We start from the raw sequence: 21,400 nt of genomic DNA, 5'->3' as shown, positions 1-21,400 counted from the left end.
TCAAGTTTCATTCTGCAGTAGAAGCCTGAAACCAAATATCAAGATCTTTACTGCTTGGTGCAATTTTCAAATTAAAGAGACTTTGTTGTGAAGGTTGCTTTTTTTATGTGGTGCATTACATCATAAGGCTCTGCTTATCTGACTGAGCGGGAAGTGCAGAGAGCAGTTCTAAACCCAAGGGGCAGAGGGAATCCACGAGCTGGACATGGGATGATAAACAGGACAATAAGCTGGCACTAGTACAAGTCGTGTTGCACATTCCTTTCTGGGGCTTTGATTTCTCTTATCTCGGCTTGGAGTGGAAAGCACACCGGAGGAGGACAGCAGGCAGGGGAAGCCGGAGGCTGCTGCATCCCAATGATTCCATTAGTCCCGTGCTGACTCATCCGATCACTCACCTCATAGCCCTTCTCCAAAAGGAACTCAGCCAAGTAAGAGCCATCCTGGGAAAAGAAAAGAGAGAGAGAGGAGAAAACTGTCAGTGATAAAGCAGATGAACTGCAGCCAGTCAGATGAAACTAACATGGACACATTGCAGATCAGAGCGTGTAGTTTTTTACTTGGCACTAGTGGTAGAGACACTCCAACTTTTAAAGTACTTTAATTATTTATAGGTATTACATGACTCTTGCGAAACATACAATTTTCCTGTCTGATTGCATTTGTATCTCATCATGCTATCACACAAAATTTAATTCTGCTGTAAAGGTCACAAAAGCTGTTTTATTCAGGATTGACAACTGAAATGATCCCATTTGTTTCAAATCAAGGTTATACAGATATTCCAAAGTAAGAATCACAATTGCATAGGACTGCGTGCCCCTAAGAAGAAAAGTAATGAAAGCCGTTAAAGAATTCTTGGTTTTCAGGTCAGTGTACACAGTGAATGTTTAATTTGAAATGTCAAACTTAAGGGTTTTCAAATCATAGCTATATCAGAGACAACTTGAAAGGTCTAAGTTGAATATTTGAAATTATACCTGCTCAATATCACTGCTCAGATATACGGGTCATATGCATAAGTGACTCCGTTCTCAGAATGCCCAAACCCTGTCACTCTATTGGATGGATATATCAGCTGCCTGTACAAAGATTTATATCATCAAAATTATCCATTAAACTACAAGCAATTTTTAAAAAACACTTCCAACCACAGCAGTACTTTTGAACACTGACCTATATAAGTACTGATACAACGTTGCTCAAGTGCAATGGGAAAGGGGAAGGGCGGGCAAGGTTTCTAAAAGACAAGAAATACTGAACATATTAGCTCATAGCTCTGTGGTTCTGGATGAGAAGAAAAAAAATGTATAAGTCCAGTCCTCTGGAGCCACACACACACTCCTGCTTTTCAGAGTAACCAAAATACAAGAATATATCCTTACATTTAAAAAAAATATATATATATGTAAACATTGGATGAATCCTGAATTTTCATCTTTTCTTCCAGATTTAGCAGTTACCAGAAACTGGCAGTCAGAAACTTGAAGAGCCTGTCTCTATAGTTGTATGTAGCACTGGTGCCCTATAGCTATAGTGTGCCTATCTGGGGGCCTATTTGCTAAGCTGTACTAACTGCCAATGCAACAATTAATGCACACTAACACTTAATGCAACACCTTACCTGCTAACACGAGTTATCCACTGCATTAGCAGTTAACAAGAATGGGGCAGAAAATGGGCATGGACTTACAATTAATGTGAAGGTATTTACCTGTTAATGTGGCAGATAACACAGTGTACTTAATGCCACCTCAATAAGCATTGCTAACTGCTTCTTGTTATTTGCATGACCTCGCCCCTCCCCCATTCTCTTTTTCAGTAGATGGCACCCTCATCCTCCCTGTCTCATCTGCTCGCAACCTAGGAGTCATCTTTGATTCCTCCCTCTCCTTTTCCGCTAACATCCAGCAGACGGCCAAAACCTGTTGCTTCTTTGTCTACAACATTAGCAAAATTCGCCCCTTCCTCTCTGAATACGCTACCAGAACCCTTATCCAAACCCTTGTCACCTCTCGCTTGGATTATTGCAATTTGCTCCTCACTGATCTTCCGCTCAGCCATCTCTCTCTCCTCTCCAGTCTGTCCAAAATTCTGCGGCATGACTTATTTTCCGCCAAAGTCATTTTACCCACACTAGCCCACTCCTCAAGTCACTTCACTGGCTCCTTGTCCGCTTTCCTCACCCTTAATTGTCTTGTCTGTCTGTATTTTTAGATTGTAAGCTCTATCGAGCAGGGACTGTCTCTCTGTGTCAGGTATTCAGCGCTGCGTGCGTCTGGTAGCGCTATACAAATGTTAATAATAGTAATAACATTTCTGCTGTGTTAACTGAATGGGAAAACACTAAACACACCAACAATGCAGAGGTTTTCCAGTTACCACATGTTAATTCTGGCAACTAATAAGCAATAGCTACAGCATTTAGTCTTAATTCGACTAAATGTTTATTTAGGATCATCACCCAACTTATCAAACAAAAAAGAGGATACCGTTTCCTGCATTAGGATACCCTCTGAAAAAAGGCCCAATATTTCTTGTCTAAGGTTGACTCCCTACAGAATTCACTCTCTTCATTCTCCTCTCACAACAACCTTTGTCAGTTTTCACTCCCACAGGCATATCTTGTATCTGATTCCTTTTCCTTATAAGTGCAGACAACCTCTTGGTCATCTTTTCCTCTCCTTTACCTGACTACTATCTCTACTCTTCTCTCAACCATGCGATTAACTACCTGTTCCCATGATCCTATGCCCTCTGTCTGGTTAAAATCCTCTAAACAAGATCTTAAGAACATAAGCTTTGCCATACTGGGACAGACCAAAGGTCCATCAAGCTCAGTATCCTGTTTCCAAAAGTAGTCAATCCAGGTCATAAGTACCTGAGCAAGATCACAGAACAATAAAACAGATTTTATGCGGCTTATCCTAGAAAAAGTGGATTTTCCCAAGTCCATCTTAACAATGGCTTATGGACTTTTCCTTTAGAAAATTATTCAAACCTTTTTTAAACCGTAAGCTAACTGCTTTAACCACATTCTCTAGCAACAATTCCAGAGGTTTAATTACACGTTGATGTGAAGAAATATTTTCTTTGATATGTTCTAAATTTACTACTTAGTAGCATCATTGCATTCCCCTAGTCCCTGTATTTTTTGGAAAGAGTAAACAAGCAATTCATATCTATCATTTCCATTCAACTCCACTGCTGTCACAGTCTCTCTTCTGGCTCAGTTCCTTCCTTATGGAAACAGGCCTTGGATCATCTGATTCTCAAGAAACCATCTCTTGACCCTGCTAATCCTGCTAACTTTCGTCCAGTGTCTAAACTTTTTTTTTTTTAACTCACAGAAAAAGTGGCTTACCAGCAACTTCTCTCCCTTGTCGAGCGACCCTGATTCTTCACCCTCACCAGGCTGGCTTTCACCAACACCACAGAACAGAGAGACTGTTGTTATGTCTTTACTCAGTGGCCTCCACTCTACTCTCGACAAAGGTAGTATTGCTTTATTTGTTTCTTTGGACCTTCTGCGGCTTTTAACCAGGTGGACCATCTCGCCTCAAACAACAGACGCTCTGGTACTATTCACAATTGATTATCCTCTTCTTTCAAATCATTTCTTCACTATGCATTTATCCTCAGTTCCTTCCCAATACTATCTCTTTGCTGTGGGGTCTCTCACTCTTCAATATTTTCATTAGCCCTCTAGCCACTCTGACTCAATCCTTTAATATCAAAGCTTTTATATATGCCGATGACATCCTGCTGATGTTTCCTATGTCCCTTATCAATATTAACCTTCAACCCTTACAATGCTGTGTATCTTGCTTCCAACAAACTGGTATTAAATCTGGACGAGAGAGTTGCTTGTTGGGTCACAGGAACTTTGAGTCAACCAAAACTAGACCCAATTCTGTCTGGTCTCCCCATTTCCCCAGTTGCTTGCTTTCACTACTTAGGAGTTTGGGTTGACTCTCAACTCTCTTTTCAACTCTGAAGTAATCAAGTTTTGCAGCTTGAGAATCCTTCAACTATGTGATTTCTTGAACTTTAGTTCTATTATTCTGCCATACATGCTTTTCTTAATACCCCACTTAGCCACTTAGACTACCGCAGTGGTATAGCCATGGGGGGGGGGGGGGTGCTCGGGCTAGTTTCGGTTCAGGCCTACCAAAATTGAGGCGCCATCTGCCGCTTTGGTTGGCAGGGATCCCCAAATCCCACCAGCAGAAGTCCTACTGTGCAAAGCTAGGGAGGCCTAGCAGTTACCAGCATTTTTCCTAGGCTGCTGACATATTGGCAACCCCGTCCCCCCTGCACTGCTTGGTTTCATGCATGTGCGGGTGGGGAGGGGCCTCCCTCACACATGTTCAATTTCACAAAATGCACCTCTTACTTTCCCACACAGTCCTCTCTTAACCATCAGGAGAGATGCTCACTGATTTAGACAGAATTGAGAACCCACTTCTTATAGAAAGGAAGGAAATGGATGAAGAGAGATCTTCTCTCTAGACATCACCATCTAAGGTTTCCTACAAAAAAAGCATCTGAAGCTCTGAAATTGATCCAGCCTAAGATGACCAGAATGAATATTAAGATGATTTATCAATGACGACTTTAATGGTTCAAAAAGGAGCTGAGTCCATACACTGATCCTGGCACTGGGGTTTAAGCCCTTAGTTTTGTGCGGTCATGATCACTACCCCGGATAGGGACTTCAATTTCATCTCTTCATCAGATGCCACTGTTCAGCCATCAAGTCAGTTTCTGGCCTCTCCACAAGAGGCAACCCAGCTTGTAGGTCCAAGAAACACAAAAGTGTCTTTAACGAGGAAACCATTCCAGAGTTAGCACTAATGAACCCAGAACCTGTTAAGTAACCCCATATCCACAGCATTTGTGAGTTTAACATCTGAGTCTGGTCATGAAGACTTGCCTATTTTGATATCAAATAAGGCTCTAGGGTAGTCCAGAATATGAAGTGTGCCAATTTGCTCTTGGACCAGCTTATTACCCAATTTAAAGATTCCAGCAGTTCAGTGGCGTACCAAGGGGGGGGGGGGGGCGGATGGGGGCGGTCCGCCCCGGGTGCACGCGCTGGGGGGTGGTGCCTGCGGCGCACGCCTGTTGCCCTGTTTCAGTCTGATTTCGCAATCGCATGTGTTCACTGACTCCCTTTGAGTCTGCCCCGGAACAGGTACTTCCTGTTCCGGGGCAGACTCAGAGGGAGCAGTGAACACATATGAATTGCGAAATCGGACTGAAACAGGGCAACAGGTGCGCACGCGCGGCACCCCCCCCCAGCGGCGTTGCACCCGGGGGGTGTCATTTTGCCGGGGGGGGGGGGCTAGGGTGTCAGCTAGGGTCGGAACGCCACTGCAGCAGTTTGAATAACCCTGGCTGATGTTTGCAGTCTTTAGGTCCAAATTTGTTGAGATCAGCCAGTCATCTACATAAGGATGCACCCAGAACATCCGCTCTTCAAAGACAGGTGGCTACTACAGTCATCACTTGTGGACAGTTTAAATAATGGTGCCTAGAACTAGCAATGAAGGCTCAGAGCAAAAAAAAAAAAATAATACATAATCTGAGAATTATCTGATGGTTTTCCTAAACTGGAATGGGGTAGATAAGCTTGTGTCCGATCCCTACCATCTCTATGACCAATCGCAACATCTCCATCTGCATATGTAAGATGTGGCGCAGCACATTGACTGTCTACAATCTGGGGATAGAATGAAAAGCACCTTGTTTTTTTTGGGCACAGTGACAGATGAGAATACCAACTTCTGCCCTCTTTCTGCCATTGGCATAAGCTTTTTGGCACCTAACTACAGTACATGGCTCTTAAATTGTGAAACCAACTTCTTCTTGACTGCTCCCAAGGAGACACTCAAACTCTATCGTAGGAAAGACACTGGAATTTTCTGCTTTCCCAGGTCTTTTACTAACTTCTCCATGTCTTCTTCAAGAGTAGACAAGGGGTACCTTGTCAGGAGGGAATCAATGCTGCAATGGCAAAGCCAGGGCAACCATACTGCAGACACCATGGTAGCCATGATCTTCATCAAAGAGCAGATCTGGTCAAATGGCATGTCCACAATGAAGGTTGCACCCTATTCTACCATGGGACACCACACAGGGACAGTTGTGTCTTCATCCATCAGAGATGAATCTGAGTTTGCTGGATTCAAAGCAGCACACATGTCACATAACCCCTGCACACTGGAGCCTAAAGGAAAGGCAGGAAACTTTAGATCTGCTCCAACAGAGCTTTGATCTTCCTGTCCTGCAGATCCCTCCAGGTCCATGCTGCTTCCACTGCAACTATGGTGTTGATGAGAGACAACATCACCAAAAACCATCCTGGGTATCTTCAATAATTATTCTGCTCCTCTCCTGTAATGGGTTTAACTTATCAAGTCTTGGCCACCTCAACTCTTGTCTCAGGACCCATCCATACTATTAAGACTATTTCTCCATCTGATGAAAGGAAATGCCCTAGGCATCTTGCAAATAATAAAGAATCAGATCCTGCAGGCCTTGGAGCTCTGCATCTGCTCTTACAAATCTTAAATCTTAGGACCTGTATCACCTGAAAAATAGGACTGGAAGCTATTCTCTCCTAAATAACCTCAGCATCAAGGATTTCTCCAGCTCCATAATTTGTCATTTCTCATTCTCCCTTGCTATTTTCTTCCTATAATCAGGGCTGCTTCTTCTTGACTGGATTCCCTGCTATGACAGCACGAAGTCGGTAGAATTCAGTATGTCCACCTTGGTCCTGGCTCCACCATTGATCTCTTTGATAAAGCCCCGCTGGTCAAACCCTGGGATGGTTTCCTGACCATCCGAGACAAACGGGATAAAGGAAGATTCAAGCAGGCCTGCTCTCCCAGAGAACAGAAAGGTCAAAAATCATTATAATAAATTTCAAGGAAGAAGGCCCAGGGTATTTATTCCTTCCCTTTGGAGGCAGTGAAATGAGTGAAGTACATGATTAGAATTCGCAATTAGAGATAATCACAAAAAAAATCAATTTTTGTACAAGGACATGGAAATGCACTTAGTACATCAATTAATATGATTTTCAGATGGTTACTGATCTAATATTGATTATGATTTTGTGGAAGAACAACAGTCATAACTTTTTTTTTTTAATACTTTGGTTAAACTATGTACTTATAAGTAGGAACCTCATTCTTTTTGCCTCTGGCTTTTCTCTACTTTGGATTTTTCATCTGTCTTCTCTCATGATCTGTTTTGATTTCCACTCGGCTTTTGAACAGAAAATTTAACAAATACAAGGAAGATAGACGATACCTTTTTTTATTTGACTACCTGAATACATTCTAACTAGCTTTCGAAGGCCAAATGAGCAAAAACTGACAAATAATCATATTATATAACTGAAATATAAAAGCATTTAAACAACGGGAGCAAAGGTACGGATGGGGAGGGTGAAAAACAGGAAGAGATGTGTGAGTGATAAGAGGATGACAAAGCAGTATAATTTTATAGTTTACTAGTAAAAAAAGGCCTGTTCCTGACACAAATGAAACGGGCGCTAGCAAGGTTTTCCTCGGAGTGTGTATGTTTGAGAGAGTGTGTGTGAGAGTGACTGTGAGAGAGAGTGAATGTGCGGGTGTGTGTGTGACAGAGAGAGAGTGAGACTGGGTGCGAGTGTGTCTGTGAGAGAGAGAGTGTGTCTGTGTGAGCATGAGAGTGTGTGCCAGGGCCCCCCCCTCCCTCCCAGTTCCGGGGTCCACCCTCCCTCCCACCCTCCGAGTTCCATGGTCGTCGTCCCCCTCCCCTCCGAGTTCCAGGGTTGTTGTCCCCCATCTCTCCCTCCGAGTTCCAGGGTCATCTCCTCACTCCCTCCGAGTTCCAGGGTCGTCCCCTCCCTGCCTTCCTCCGAGTTTCAGGGTCCCCTCCCTCCCCTGCATTCATCCATATGCAGGCAACGTCCTCTGTGCCCTGCCCCCTCCAACCATCCATGTGCAGCATCTCTCCCCTGCCCCTCCACCTCCCTCCAAGTTCCAGGCCCCCCCTCCGAGTTCCAGTGTCCCCCTCCCTCCCAGTTCCAGGGTCCCATGGAACTGGAAGGGAGGGGGGATGGAGAGCGTTGGAGGAGTGACGTCAGCAGGTGGTTACAATCCCAGTGACACACATTGGAACGTTGGAGGAGAACGTTGGAGGAGTGATGTCAGCAGGTGGTTACGATCCCAGTGAGACACATTGGAATGTTGGAGGAGCAAATTATTATATTATCTAATGTGGTAAGAAACCCATATCTATGTTAAGTCCTGTCTAGAAAATAATGCCCCACTGCTCATGTGACCCAAAGAATGAAAGCAAAGCCTTTGAAATCTAGTCAACAATATGTATTATGGTTGAGGGCTCTGGATATTGTATGCTCCAAAATGAACACATGAGGGGTGAAATGAATAAGCAACACAATGCTGAACGCACAGGGCACAACGGCCTGGCTCGACTGTCACTAATTACGGAGCATTCTGGTAACTTATTATATTTATGAAAAGAAATTTGATCGACCAATCAGACAACTAGGTAATCATTATTTCTCTACAAAGTTTAAACCTAGTCAATGAAAAAACAGGCAAAATATAATAGTTCAGTAAACAGGATCAGAAACCTAAGTCATGTGATATCAAACATATGAGTCAATCGATCAGAATTCATCCCACTTGGAATGATTTTTGATCTTGTTCAAAGCATTGCTGTTCCAACAGGTCCTGAAGTAGCATATTTAAATGTACACAGACCATGTCTTATTTTAAATGTTTATATAAGATGCAAACATACAACTTGATACCAATTTGTCCTTTCTGTTGCCCCAGAAAGGACTTTTGCCTCCTGTCCACAACCAAGGATCTATTTCAGGCCTTCTTGAATTCTGTTAATGTATTTGACTCCAGCTTTCTATTCATCCATCACCCTCCTTGTGAAGAATTATTTCCCTCATTATATTTGAGCCTACCCTCTTCCATTATCATACCATGCTCCACTGGAAAATGACTGCCTCATGGCATACTTATCTAGAAGTATTTAAGTGTCTTATCAAATCAAACCTCTACCTCTTCCTCTCCACAGTATATATATTTTGATACTGAGTAAGGAGGGGACACATAATGTACTGTCTTATTAAAATTTTATCAGCCCCATCCCCCCCCCCCCCCCCCCCCCCACAACAGCAGTTTTCTCCTGTACCTTTGGACTATCAGCTGAATCAGAACCAGAGCTAGGATGTGAAACCATCAGCCTATATTCACAACTACCCAGGAATTTTTCCCCACTATATATAAAGTGATGATCCCTTCAGCCTTCAGACCACCGTGCTCCTCAGGCAACCAGGCAGCTACCCGTACTCCCATAAAAACAACCTACAACCACCTTAGCTTCCGGAAATCACTAAAGACCATCCTGCTCGAAAAGGCATACCCTACTGACCCAACTTAACTACCCAGCAACACAACGAAACCAAAGCTCGTAATGAACACAGTATAACTCTTCTTCTCTACGATTCTCCTGTGTCTGTAACACATGAACCTCTTTGATAATAACATCACTTTGTATTTGTTTCATCATTGAAGGTGACTTATGCCTCCTGGTACTATGTAAGCCACACTGAGCCTGCAAATAGGTGGGAAAATGTGGGGTACAAATGTAACAAATAAATAAACTCCAAGTCAAGGCCGCCAACAGATCCAGTCCAGGTTTTCTCTTTTATTTAAACCCCAAATATTTCCATACTTTTAGGCAACAACGCAAGAAGTCAAAACCAAAAGCATAATCCAATAAACAAAAGGTTAACAGCTTCCATGGTTCCAAAACCTCCTTAAATGATACCTTCTTGGGGTCCCATTCAGGCCCCTCCGTTTCAGGGTGGGTCTTTCCCCACCTTTTCTATCAGGTGGGGCTTAGCCACATTTTTCGCTTCTAACCTGCTTTTAGGGAATACTTGTAACCTCCTCTTTTCTTCCCTTCCTTCTTCTCTCTGTCTGCAAAACCTTTTTCTAGAGCAGAGGACAGTCACGTGCTTCTAGAACTCTGCCCTTCTCCTCCCCCAAGGGGATGACATCACCAGCCCTCTTACTACTTTCTATGGGGTATAGGGCTGGACTACAATTCCCAGAAAACCTAGCCACACTCCCTAGGCTCTATCTACTGTGGAGTCAGGAAGCCTATTCGTCCCTCCCCACTAATCACAGTAATAATCATTCTACACGCGTACATATATGGCTTTCTCTTGCTCCATGAGCACTCCCCCTTGCTTCTCCCAGAAAGGAATCCTTTACAAATCACTCTCCGAGGATCACCTGATAGGCCTGGAAATTAGCTTCTCTCCCTTCCTGTGGGGAACACGAAAACCCTACAATCTGCTTTGGGCAATAGACAAACAGCTCCAGAGCTTCCCACTCTTGGTCATACTTTCCAGGTAAGAGCTTGTTTGCTGATTGTATCCTTATGGCTCCCCTCCTACTTAGTGCTTAGGTTTCCCTTACAGATTCTGAGGGAAACTACCCTGTTCCATTAAGGCAGCACCACTCCAGGTTTTGAGCTGGTACTCCCAATGCCTTCTAGGACCTGTAGTAGGGCTTTTCCTCACTCTCGTAATAAGCCTTTGCTACTGCCTTGTCACAATACCTTGTTCAGTCAATCACAGGGCCGAATTTAGGGTAGGGTGAACAGAGCAAACACCCTGGGCCCTCTGTGACAGTGGCACCACCAGAAGCCCTGAGAATGGAGACTGGTCTGACACTGGGGAAGGAGGAGACTGAGAGTGGCAGTGTGCTTCAACTGGAAGAGGCATCTCCTCACAGCCCAAGCCAAATCTTCTTTTTGCCACTGGTGTGAGATAAGCACTCACCTCAAATAGTCCCGCTACCCTGCTTTGCTATGTTGTTCCCAACCCTACTATTGTACTTCACTCAAAAAATTGAGGGGCCCTTTTACTAAGGTGCGCTGAAAAATGGGCTGCACTAGTGTAGGTGCGTATTTTGGGAACGCGCAGATCCATTTTTTAGCGCACCTGTAAAAAAAGGCCTTTTTAAATTTTTGCTGAAAATGGACTTGGAACAAAATAAAAATTGGCACGCATCCATTCTGGGTCTGAGACCTTAACGCCAGCCATTGACTTAGTGGTAATGTCTCAGGCGGTAACCGTGCAGTAATCGTCTACGCGTGTAGAATGATGATTACCACGGATTTTTTGACGGCACCAGAAAATAAAAATTATTTTTCGGCTGTGCGTAACGGACGCGCGTCAGAAATGAAACTACTGCAAGGGCCACGCAGTAGCTGGGCGGTAACTTCAAAACTGACCCGCATTGGGCGCACATAGGTGCCTACACGGCTTAGTAAAGGGCCCCTGAAACTCATACGTTTACAGGAAGGCCCCTTAGGCAGTGACCTGCAGGAGGGTTTGCCATCAAAAATTCTGCTCAGAGCAGAAAACTGCCTTTATAACACCAACAGCCATGGCTGGCCTGGCACATGGTAACATATAAACCATGAAGCAAGGTTCAGGTCTCTCTTTGATACTACATACCATTGCTACCATGCCAACCAGCATGTTTTTTGGTTTTGTGTTGTTTTTTAAGAACTTCTTTTCCAATACTCTATTAAAATTCTTTGTAACGGATTATAGTGCAAAGTGATTTTAAAAAAGCCTACAGCTTGGCTCACACATTTCTTTTCTGTCAAACAAACCATATTGTATAAACACACACCCACACGTATGATTTTTAAATGCCCAGAGCGAGACAGAAATCTGATTATGATGCTGGTTCATTTGGGACATGTCAATCCAGGTCTGCATCAGCAGTGGGGGAAATGTTGGCATCAACTGTGGTTCCACAAATCAAAGGTTGAGAACAGGACTCAAAAGAAAGAGTGTTCACAATTAAACTTTACAGTCGAAAAGCTTTACAAAGTCTGAGGGACGACTTTTTAAACAGGCAACCCTGCAATATACATGCTACCCCCCAAGAACAAAAAACATTTTTGATTTAATAATATAACTCTGTGTTCTGCTGAACAACCTGCTGGGAGGAAAGGGATGCAGAAGAGCCCCAAACACAGGGGGGGGGGGGGGGGAGAGGGGTGAAAGCTGGACTTATTTAGAAAGATGATGTGAAACAGACCTGGCCAGGACTGAACCCTGTCAATAAGGTCTTGTTCTTCTCACCCAGGCCCTTTCTCAAAGTTTCCAACCAGGCTGGAACATTCTGAACCAGCAATGGCATTCGCTTCCTCTGCACTTCCTTTCCAGGTCTGTCGAGCGATAGGGCAGGCTTTTCCAGCCAGTGGGAAATGAGCAGCAAGTGCGAACCCTACTGGGATCTGGCTCCAGGATAGCAAAACTAATTTGCTCTCCAGTAATCTCGCACACACACAAATATACTCACAAATGACAAACAACTGCAGCAGTATGCTGAGACACCACAACGAGGAGCAAAGACAAATACAAAATAGTGATTTCCACAACCTTCTTTATTTTTTTTTTTTTTTAGTCTTTTGATTGTTTGAGCAATCAAGCACATCCCAGGCCAAACACATTCCGTTCCTTTACAAGCAATGTGATTAACCAGCCTATGGAGAATTAAATTCCCAGCACAGGGTCAGCTTCTCTCATAGAAATGCACTGTGAAATTCACTATACAGTAACATAACATTTGTGTACAAACGTTTAGGCATCTCTGGTCAAACTGTATGTTTTAATTAATTACTCAGTGAATGGAAACTAACACATCTCTACAAAGTAAATCAAAGAAAAACACAAAATGGCACTTCCACCTTTTTAAATCAAATCTAGCATCCCAAACAAAAGGTAAATATATGTACATACTCACACACACACCAACTCATCTGTAATCTAGACAAAAGTACTTATACTTGTGACTTCTTTGAAAAAGCAAATGAGGTATCCTAAAAATCACTTTCCACTTTAAGTGGATTATAAACATCTACCTTATAGACATTAATGCAGCGCTTCCCAAACCTGGTCCTGGGGGCAAACGAAGCAGTGAGGTTTTCAGGATATTCACAATGAATATGCATGAGACATATCTGCATGCACTCTCTACATACATGAAAATCTAGAAACACAGAAACATGACAGCAGATAAAGGCCATATGACCCATCCAGTCTGCCCATCCTCTGTAACCCCTAATTCTTCCTGTTCCTAAGCGATCCCCACATGCTTATCCATGCCTTTTTAAAATTCTGGAACAGTCTTCAACTCCACCACCTCCACCGGGAGGCATTCCACGCCTCCACCACCCTTTCTGTAAAATAATACTTCCTTAGGTTACTCCTAAGCCTATTCCCTCTTATCTTTGTCATATGCCCCCTCATTCCAGAGCTCTCCTTCATTTGAAAAAGGCTTTCTTCCTGTACATAAATGCCCTTGAGATATTTAAACATTTCAATCATGTCTCCTATCTCCCTCCTCTCTTCCAGCGTATACATGTTGAGGTTCATAAGCCTGTCCCTATAATTTTTGCATTCAAGACCGCTTACTAATTTCATAGCCCCACTCTGGACCGACTCCATCCTGTTTAAATCTTTCCGTAGGTGCGGTCTCCAGAACTGCACGCAGTACTCCAAATGAGGCCTCACCAGAGACTTATACCAACGGCACTATCACCTCCTTTTTCCTGCTGGTCATGCCTCTCTTTATGCACCCAAGCATCCTTCTGGCTTTGCCGTCGCTTTTTCTACCTGTTTGAAAGCTTTAAGGTTGTCAGACACAATCACCCCCAAGTCCCGCTCTTCCTTTGCACACTGAAGCACTACTCCCCCTATACTGTACTCATAGGCACCCGGTATAAGAGGCTTGGGGAGGCTAAGCCTCCCCAGCCGGTGCCTGAGGAGTTTTGGCCGCTCGCCCGCCCGTTTGTTCCGAATTTCTGGGCGGGCGAGCGGCGCAAGTGAGTCTCCCCCTTCCCCTCCCCTTCCGCTTCCTTCCTATCTGCCCCGCGCCGCCCTTTAAATCTTTAATTTACATCGTCCCAGCGACGGCCGCGTCATTTCAGCCCGCCCTGCCCGTCTCTAGTCTTTTCTCCCTTCGTGATGTGGTTCGTTCCGCAGAGTCCCGCCTTCTGACATCATTTCCTCGAGGGCAGGACTCTGAGGGAACGAACCACATCACGAAGGGAGAGAAGACTACAGACGGGCACGGCGGGCTGAAATGACGCGGCCGTCGCTGGGACGAGGTAAATTAAAAATTTAAAGGGCGGCGCGGGGCAGATAGGAAGTAAGGGGAGGGAAGGGGAGACCCAGGGCGCCGCTCGCTCAGATGGATGGAGGCAGGGGAGAGGAGAATCGCGCTGGTATGGATGGAGGGGGAAAGGGGACAGAATGGAGGGCAGGGGAGAGGAGGTTTGCTGGACATGGGTGGATAGAGGGCAGGGGAGAGGAGATTTGCTGGACATAGGTGGATAGAGGGGAGAGTAGAGTTGCTGGACCATGGGTGGGTGGAGGGGAGGGCAGGGGAGAGAGAAGGGTTGCTGGACATGGATGGCTAGAGGGTAGAGGAGGGTTGCTGGACATGGGTGGATGGAGGGCAGGGGAGAGAAGAGGGTTGCTGGACATGGGTGGATGTAGAGCAGGGGAGAGAAGAGGGTTGCTGGACATGGGTGGATGGAGAGCAGGGGAGAGAAGAGGGTTGCTGACATGGGTGGATGGAGAGCAGGGGAGAGAAGAGGGTTGCTGGACATGGATGGATGGAGGGCAGGGGAGACAAGGGGTTTGCTGGACATGGCTGAATGGAGGGCAGGGGATTTGAGAGAAGGTTGCTGACATGGATGGAGGGAGGGCAGGGAGAGAGGAGAATTGTTGGACATGGATGGAGGGAGGGGAGGCAGGGAAGACAGGAAGGAGATGCACATTGGATGGAAGGGGAGAAATTCTGGCATGCCATTGGAGGGAGGGGACGACAGAGGAAGTGAGATGCACATGGATGGAGGGTGAAGAAGAAAGAAGAAATGCTGGGCATGGAGGAGGGGAGGGAAGATGAGACGGAAGGAGATGAGTATTGAGGAAAACAAAGGGAGAAAACTTGCATATCGATGGAGAAAATTGGCAGAAGCTGGATCACTGGACAGTCAAAGTCTGCAGAGGACCCAGCTTTACTTAAGGCTGTAAGGCAAGAACTGAAGAAGAAAGGCGGAAAGTAAAGAAATAAATGAACGGAAGCCTGGAAACAGAGTTTAGAGGACAGATAGCAGCAGATTCGGATACTGGGCCAGCATGATCAGAAAAACAAAGTCACCAGACAACAAAGGTAGAGAAGATCATTTTATTTTCATTATAGTGTTTGGAATATGTCCACTTTGAGAATCAGGTGCTCAACATTAAAAGTTTATATTATTTACTTATTTGTGGCATTTTATCCCACCATTAACATGAATTAGGGTGTTTTGTGGCTCTACATGAGAATTGTGATATTATGATCCCTTGTTTCATATTATTGACGGTCTGCATTTTCCGTATGGGTGGTATATTGGTGTATTAGGTTCTGCCCAGTGTAATATTTATGGTACAGTAAGGTCTGAGTGTGTTTTTGCACAAAGTTGTGCATAGTGTTTGCAGTTGAGCGATTGTAGTTAGTATATGCTTTGAGCAACCACTTTATTCTTTGACATATGACACATATCTAACATTTAAATTTTATTAAAAGGTATTAATTGTGACTTATTTTTATTTTTTTTGTGTGTGTTATCAGACAATTATGGATTTAAGCTCCACCCTGGCCCCACCCCTAACCCCACCCCTAACCCCACCCCCTTTAGCCTCCCCAAACAGTTGGGCTACCGACCACCTATGACTGTAGTGTTCCCTTGGAGTTTTGCGACCAAGTGCATGACCCTGTAATTTTTGGGATTAAACCTTAGTTGCCAAATATCGGTTCATTCCTCTAGCTTTGCTAGGTCCTTCCTCATGCCATTCACACCCTCCAGGGTGTCCACCCTGTTGCTGTCTCATGAATAATCATTGTGGATATCCGACTGGCTGGGGTGACCCCAGGACCAGCTTTTGGAGGCACTGCGTTAATCTTTCATATCCAGGGCTGGTGCAAGGGTATTGGGTACCCTAGGTAAACCACCAAGCCTATACTCCCCTCTTCCCAATAAATTCTCTGGTCTCTAATCTGCCCCCACTCAAGATATCATGCTTTTAAATATTACAAACATTGTTGTGTGTATGCGATTGATCTATATATCACACAAATAATGGGAGCAATTTCCAAAAGTCATTTCCTCAGGTAAATGGGTTGTTTGAAAACTGTCCACCCTTCCTGTAGTAAAGTACGCATTCATGGTTCTTGGAGTTTGTGTGGCTGTCAGGTTCTATTGTTTTGCTTTGACTGCAGTGGCTCTTTGCTGCCCCAAGGCTTGCTTAATGGTTGAGCCAGCCTTGTTCATAGCTTTAAGCAATTGCTGTAAATGATATTAAAACCAGCTCTGCTGCAATAGTTTTTCAAGTAATAATCAAATCCAGATACAAAGGGACTCGAAAGAAAGCACCAACACGGGTGATCAGAAGAGCTATAAAGACTCCTAAACAGGTGCTAAGGGCATTCGCACTGTCACTACACTTAACCGCATGGTAAACGTTTTTCAGTGCAGTAACTGAATGGAAAGATGCAGGAAATGCCTCTAACACTTGGCACACAAGCTTTGCACTTAATTTTAGCACTTACATGCTAAGGGCCAGATTCTATTTATGGCACCTAAAAAACTCCACACGGAATTAAGCATATTCTATATGATTTAGGCACGGTGTATAGAATTCACTTAGTTAATACTGTAGCGCCTAAATCTACATGTGTCCATTTACGCCAATAAAAACCTGGTGTAAATCTGTGCATGTAGATTTAGGAAAACTTACCCGTATTCTGTAATTACATGCGGAAATTTTGGAACGCCCACGAAATGCCCATAAACGCACTCCTTTTAAGTTACATGTGTTTATTTTGAACTGCATGCTATGTAATCTAGGCACATTTCTTTATAGAATATGCATAGCGATTTCTATGCATAAATTGTAATTATTACCAATTACAACTACTACTACTTATCATTTCTATAGCGCTACTAGACGTATGCAGCGCTGTACACTTGAACATGAAGAGACAGTCCCTGCTCGACAGAGCTTACAATCTAATTAGGACAGACAGACAGAACAAACAAGAGATAAGGGAATATTAAAGTGAGGATGATAAAATAAGGGTTCTGAACAAAGTGAATAAGGGTGGACTTTTAGCTTAGATTTGAAGACAGCCAGAGATGGAGCTTGACATACCGGCTCAGGAAGTCTATTCCAGGCATATGGTGCAGCAAGATAAAAAGAACGGAGTCTGGAGTTAGCAGTGGAGGAGAAGGGTGCAGATAAGAGAGATTTACCCAGTGAACGGAGTTCCCGGGGAGGAATGTAGGGAGAGAGGAGAGTGGAGAGGTACTGAGGAGCTGCAGAGTGAATGCACTTATAGATCAATAAGAGGAGTTTGAACTGTATGCGGAAACGGATAGGAAGCCAGTGAAGTGACTTGAGGAGAGAGCTAATATGAGCATAACGACACTGGCGGAATATTAGTCGTGCAGCAGAATTTTGAACAGATTGAAGAGGAGAGAGATGGCTAAGTAGGAGAACTGTGAGAAGCAAGTTGCAATAGTCTAAGTGAGAGGTGGTGTGGATTAGGGTCCTGGTAGTGTGCTGAGAAAGGAAAGGGTGAATTTTGGTGATATTATAGAGAAATTGTTTCATTACTGTTTAAATGCCATTAAAAACACTGATTACCTTGTTATGCCAATTAAGTTACACACGTTATCTCCGCACGGAATCTAGGTGCCATATATAGAATCCAGAGGTAAGTGCAGAACTTTACCGCACTTTTTTTAAAAGGCCAAAAATATTTTTGTCTCCATAGGTACAAAAAAAAAGAATATGTAAATATCAAATGTATCAGTTCAACACATTTCTCCATAAAGCTATTTTCACCATGAAAAGTAAGTTGCTGTTGGTGCAGCAAGCAAGTAGTCAATCATCTTGACCTTAAGGTCATTATTACAAACTCTAAATGAAATGCCCTAAAAAATTAAAAGATTTCATAATTGAAAATGTTGATAGGATAGTATATGAGTGGATTTAGAGGTAGGAATATAGTATAGGAGGGTTACATACCCCCACTTTGACAAACATAAATGTTTCCTAAATGTGAGAAACCTCTGTTGATAACATCCCTCAGAATGGAATTATCAAAGACATTCAATGCATTTCAGGTTAGTTCATCAATAGAAATCAAACAAAATAAAACATGGAAAAGAAAATAAGATGATACCTTTTTTTATTGGACATAACTTAATACATTTCTTGATTAGCTTTCGAAGGTTGCCCTTCTTCCTCAGATCGGAAATAAGCAAATGTGCTAGCTGACAGTGTATATAAGTGAAAACATTCAAGCATTACTATGACAGTCTGACAGGGTGGGAGGAGGGGGGTGGGTAGGAAGTATGCATGGGGACATCAAAGCATATCATTGATATTCTAACAGGGTGGGTGTGGATAGGTGAGGGGAGGGTGATCAACAGAGACATACAGCTTTACGGTTTATAATGGGCTAGGAACCCCAGATCCTTGTTAAGTCCTTTCTGTTGGGTGTTAAAATATTCAATCATTCTGACTTCAAAGGTCTTACGTTCTTGTATGGTTTTAAAGTTACCTTTGAGGATTCTCACTGTGAAGTCACTGGTACAGTGTCCTGGTCCTGTAAAATGTTGACCAACAGGCGTGGGAACCCTGCTGGCACCAGTATTGTTCATATGATGTCTATGTAAATTGAATCTTGTCTTAAGCATCTGGCCTGTTTCTCCAATATAGCATCCTTCATTACATTTCTGAATACACACCAGACCAAACCTCTAAAATACTACCGGTACATCAATGACATTTTTATGATTTGGACGGAGGGTGAAGAAACTCTGAAACAATTTTATTCTGCATTCAATACATACCATCCTACAATCAGAAAAAGTCAATTTTTTGGACACCACGGTCTCAATCAGTGATGGCTGTATACAAACATCTATATACAAGAAACCCACAGACAGATGTAGCTACCTCCACAACTCCAGCTTCCATCCTTCACATACAAAAAGATCCATCATTTACAGCCAAGCCACAAGATACCACCGTATCTGCTCTGACCCAGGGGACAGAGACAGACACCTTAAAACCCTGACTGAATCCTTCAAACAGAAGGGCTACAACCCCAAAATAATCTCCAAGAATATTGCCTCCTCCCTCAAAACATCCAGGGAGAATCTGCTACAGTACAAAAAGAAGAAATCCACAGACAGAATCCCGCTTGTAGTGACATACAATCCAGAGCTGGAAAAACTGAGGAAAATCATAAGAGATATACAACCTATACTACAGGAGGATGAATTACTGAAAGAGATATTCCCATCCCCACCAGTACTGGCCTTCCGACAGCCACCCAATTTAAAACACAAGCTAATCAGAAGTAAACTTCCTTCACAGACTGAAAAGGAACAGAAGGGCACACTTCCCTGTAATTTATCCAGTTGCAAACTATGCCAAAATATTTCACAGGACCCCAAAGTCATCCACAAAGGAAAGATATTCAACATTAAGGGATCTTTCACTTGCTCATCTTCCAATGTGGTATATATCATTCAGTGTAAAAAATGTAACGAAGGATGCTATATTGGAGAAACAGGCCAGATGCTTAAGACAAGATTCAATTTACATAGACATCATATGAACAATACTGGTGCCAGCAGGGTTCCCACGCCTGTTGGTCAACATTTTACAGGACCAGGACACTGTACCAGTGACTTCACATTGAGAATCCTCAAAGGTAACTTTAAAACCATACAAGAACGTAAGACCTTTGAAGTCAGAATGATTGAATATTTTAACACCCAACAGAAAGGACTTAACAAGGATCTGGGGTTCCTAGCCCATTATAAACCAATAAAGCTGTATGTCTCTGTTGATCACCCTCCCCTCACCTATCCACACCCACCCTGTTAGAATATCAATGATATGCTTTGATGTCCCCATGCATACCTCCTACCCACCCCCCTCCTCCCACCCTGTCAGACTGTCATAGTAATGCTTGAATGTTTTCACTTATATACATGTCAGCTAGCACATTTGCTTATTTCCGATCTGAGGAAGAAGGGCAACCTTCGAAAGCTAATCAAGAAATGTATTAAGTTATGTCCAATAAAAAAGGTATCATCTTATTTTCTTTTCCATGTTTTATTTTGTTTGATTTCTATTGATAACCTTAAGAGTGGACTAACACGGCTACCACACTCCTCTACAGGTTAGTTCAGAAAGTTCTTTTGTATAGTTTATTAAAGTTTTCAGATTTAAGATGCTAAGAGATACAGCACTCATTTCATTTTCTTTTCTTTCTTTGTTTTTTTTGTTGTATTTTTGTTTTACAACGAGAAAGTGTGCTGCTGCTGCAGGTTTGTTTGTTTTATTGTACTTGTATCCCACAATGCACTATGTTCTCTTAGCAGGTCACAACAAACACAGATATTCAATTAATGACCAGTTACATCAGATATTAAGATATACGAAAAGCATGCACAAATAAAAATGTCTTTACTTTCTTCCTCAAAGTGTTATAAACATAACATTTCTATCACTATTACCTCTGGAATGAGTGAAGATGTTTCAGTTCTTGATATTTTCATTGCCCATTTCCCAAGAATTGTTTATAGCATTTTCATCAAGTGTAAGTTGCACGTGTTTGTGTGAATGAGAAAGGGACGTTGTTCACAGAAGGTTGAGGGCGCATTTAAACGTGACGGATCACATCAAAAATAAATGCTGTCGGAAGTCCATTTGCGGGAGCGGCCACTCCCCTGGCGACCAACCTAGCTACACCTCTGGTTGTTCAGGTGGGTGAAAAGTAGATGGTAGAGCTGGGGCATGTGCACGTGGTATAGGGAAGAAGGAGAGTAGCGTAATATAGCAGCGGCAGAAGTGGAGTTGCAACCATTATCCCACATTGGACACAGTGATGGCCAAACTAGAGAACCTTGATAAGAGGTCCTTTTACTAAGCTCCAGGAAAAAGGGCCTTGCAGATGCGGCGGGGGCTGTTTTTCCCGCGTGCCACAGCTCTTTTTACCGCAGCAGGTAAAAAGCCCCCCAAAAATGGCCATGCAGTAAGAGTGCTCTTACCGTGTGGTCATGAGGGGGGGGGAGCCTTAACGCTATTCACTGAGGTGGAAGTAAGGGCTCACAGAGTAACCAGGCAGCGCAGCAATGCCCGATTACTGCCATGTTAGTGCCACGCTATTAAATAAAAAATATTTCCCAGCACACC

The 21,400-nt window shown here is 43.4% G+C and overlaps 1 protein-coding gene across 1 annotated transcript in view; it reads right to left on the bottom strand.

The window, feature by feature from the left end:
* Positions 1-21,400, bottom strand: part of GMDS (GDP-mannose 4,6-dehydratase) — a 1,325,660-nt gene that overhangs the window by 1,130,000 nt on the left and 174,260 nt on the right. The window contains exon 2 of the mRNA XM_030210948.1: positions 399-443. Coding sequence (XP_030066808.1) covers positions 399-443 — 45 coding nt within the window. The remainder of the gene's footprint in view (positions 1-398; positions 444-21,400) is intronic.

Source organism: Microcaecilia unicolor, chromosome 1 (genome assembly GCF_901765095.1).
Source record: "Microcaecilia unicolor chromosome 1, aMicUni1.1, whole genome shotgun sequence".
Taxonomy (NCBI): domain Eukaryota; kingdom Metazoa; phylum Chordata; class Amphibia; order Gymnophiona; family Siphonopidae; genus Microcaecilia; species Microcaecilia unicolor.
The sequence above is the reverse complement of the archived record's forward strand: the minus strand, read 5'-3'. Positions and strand labels throughout refer to the sequence as shown.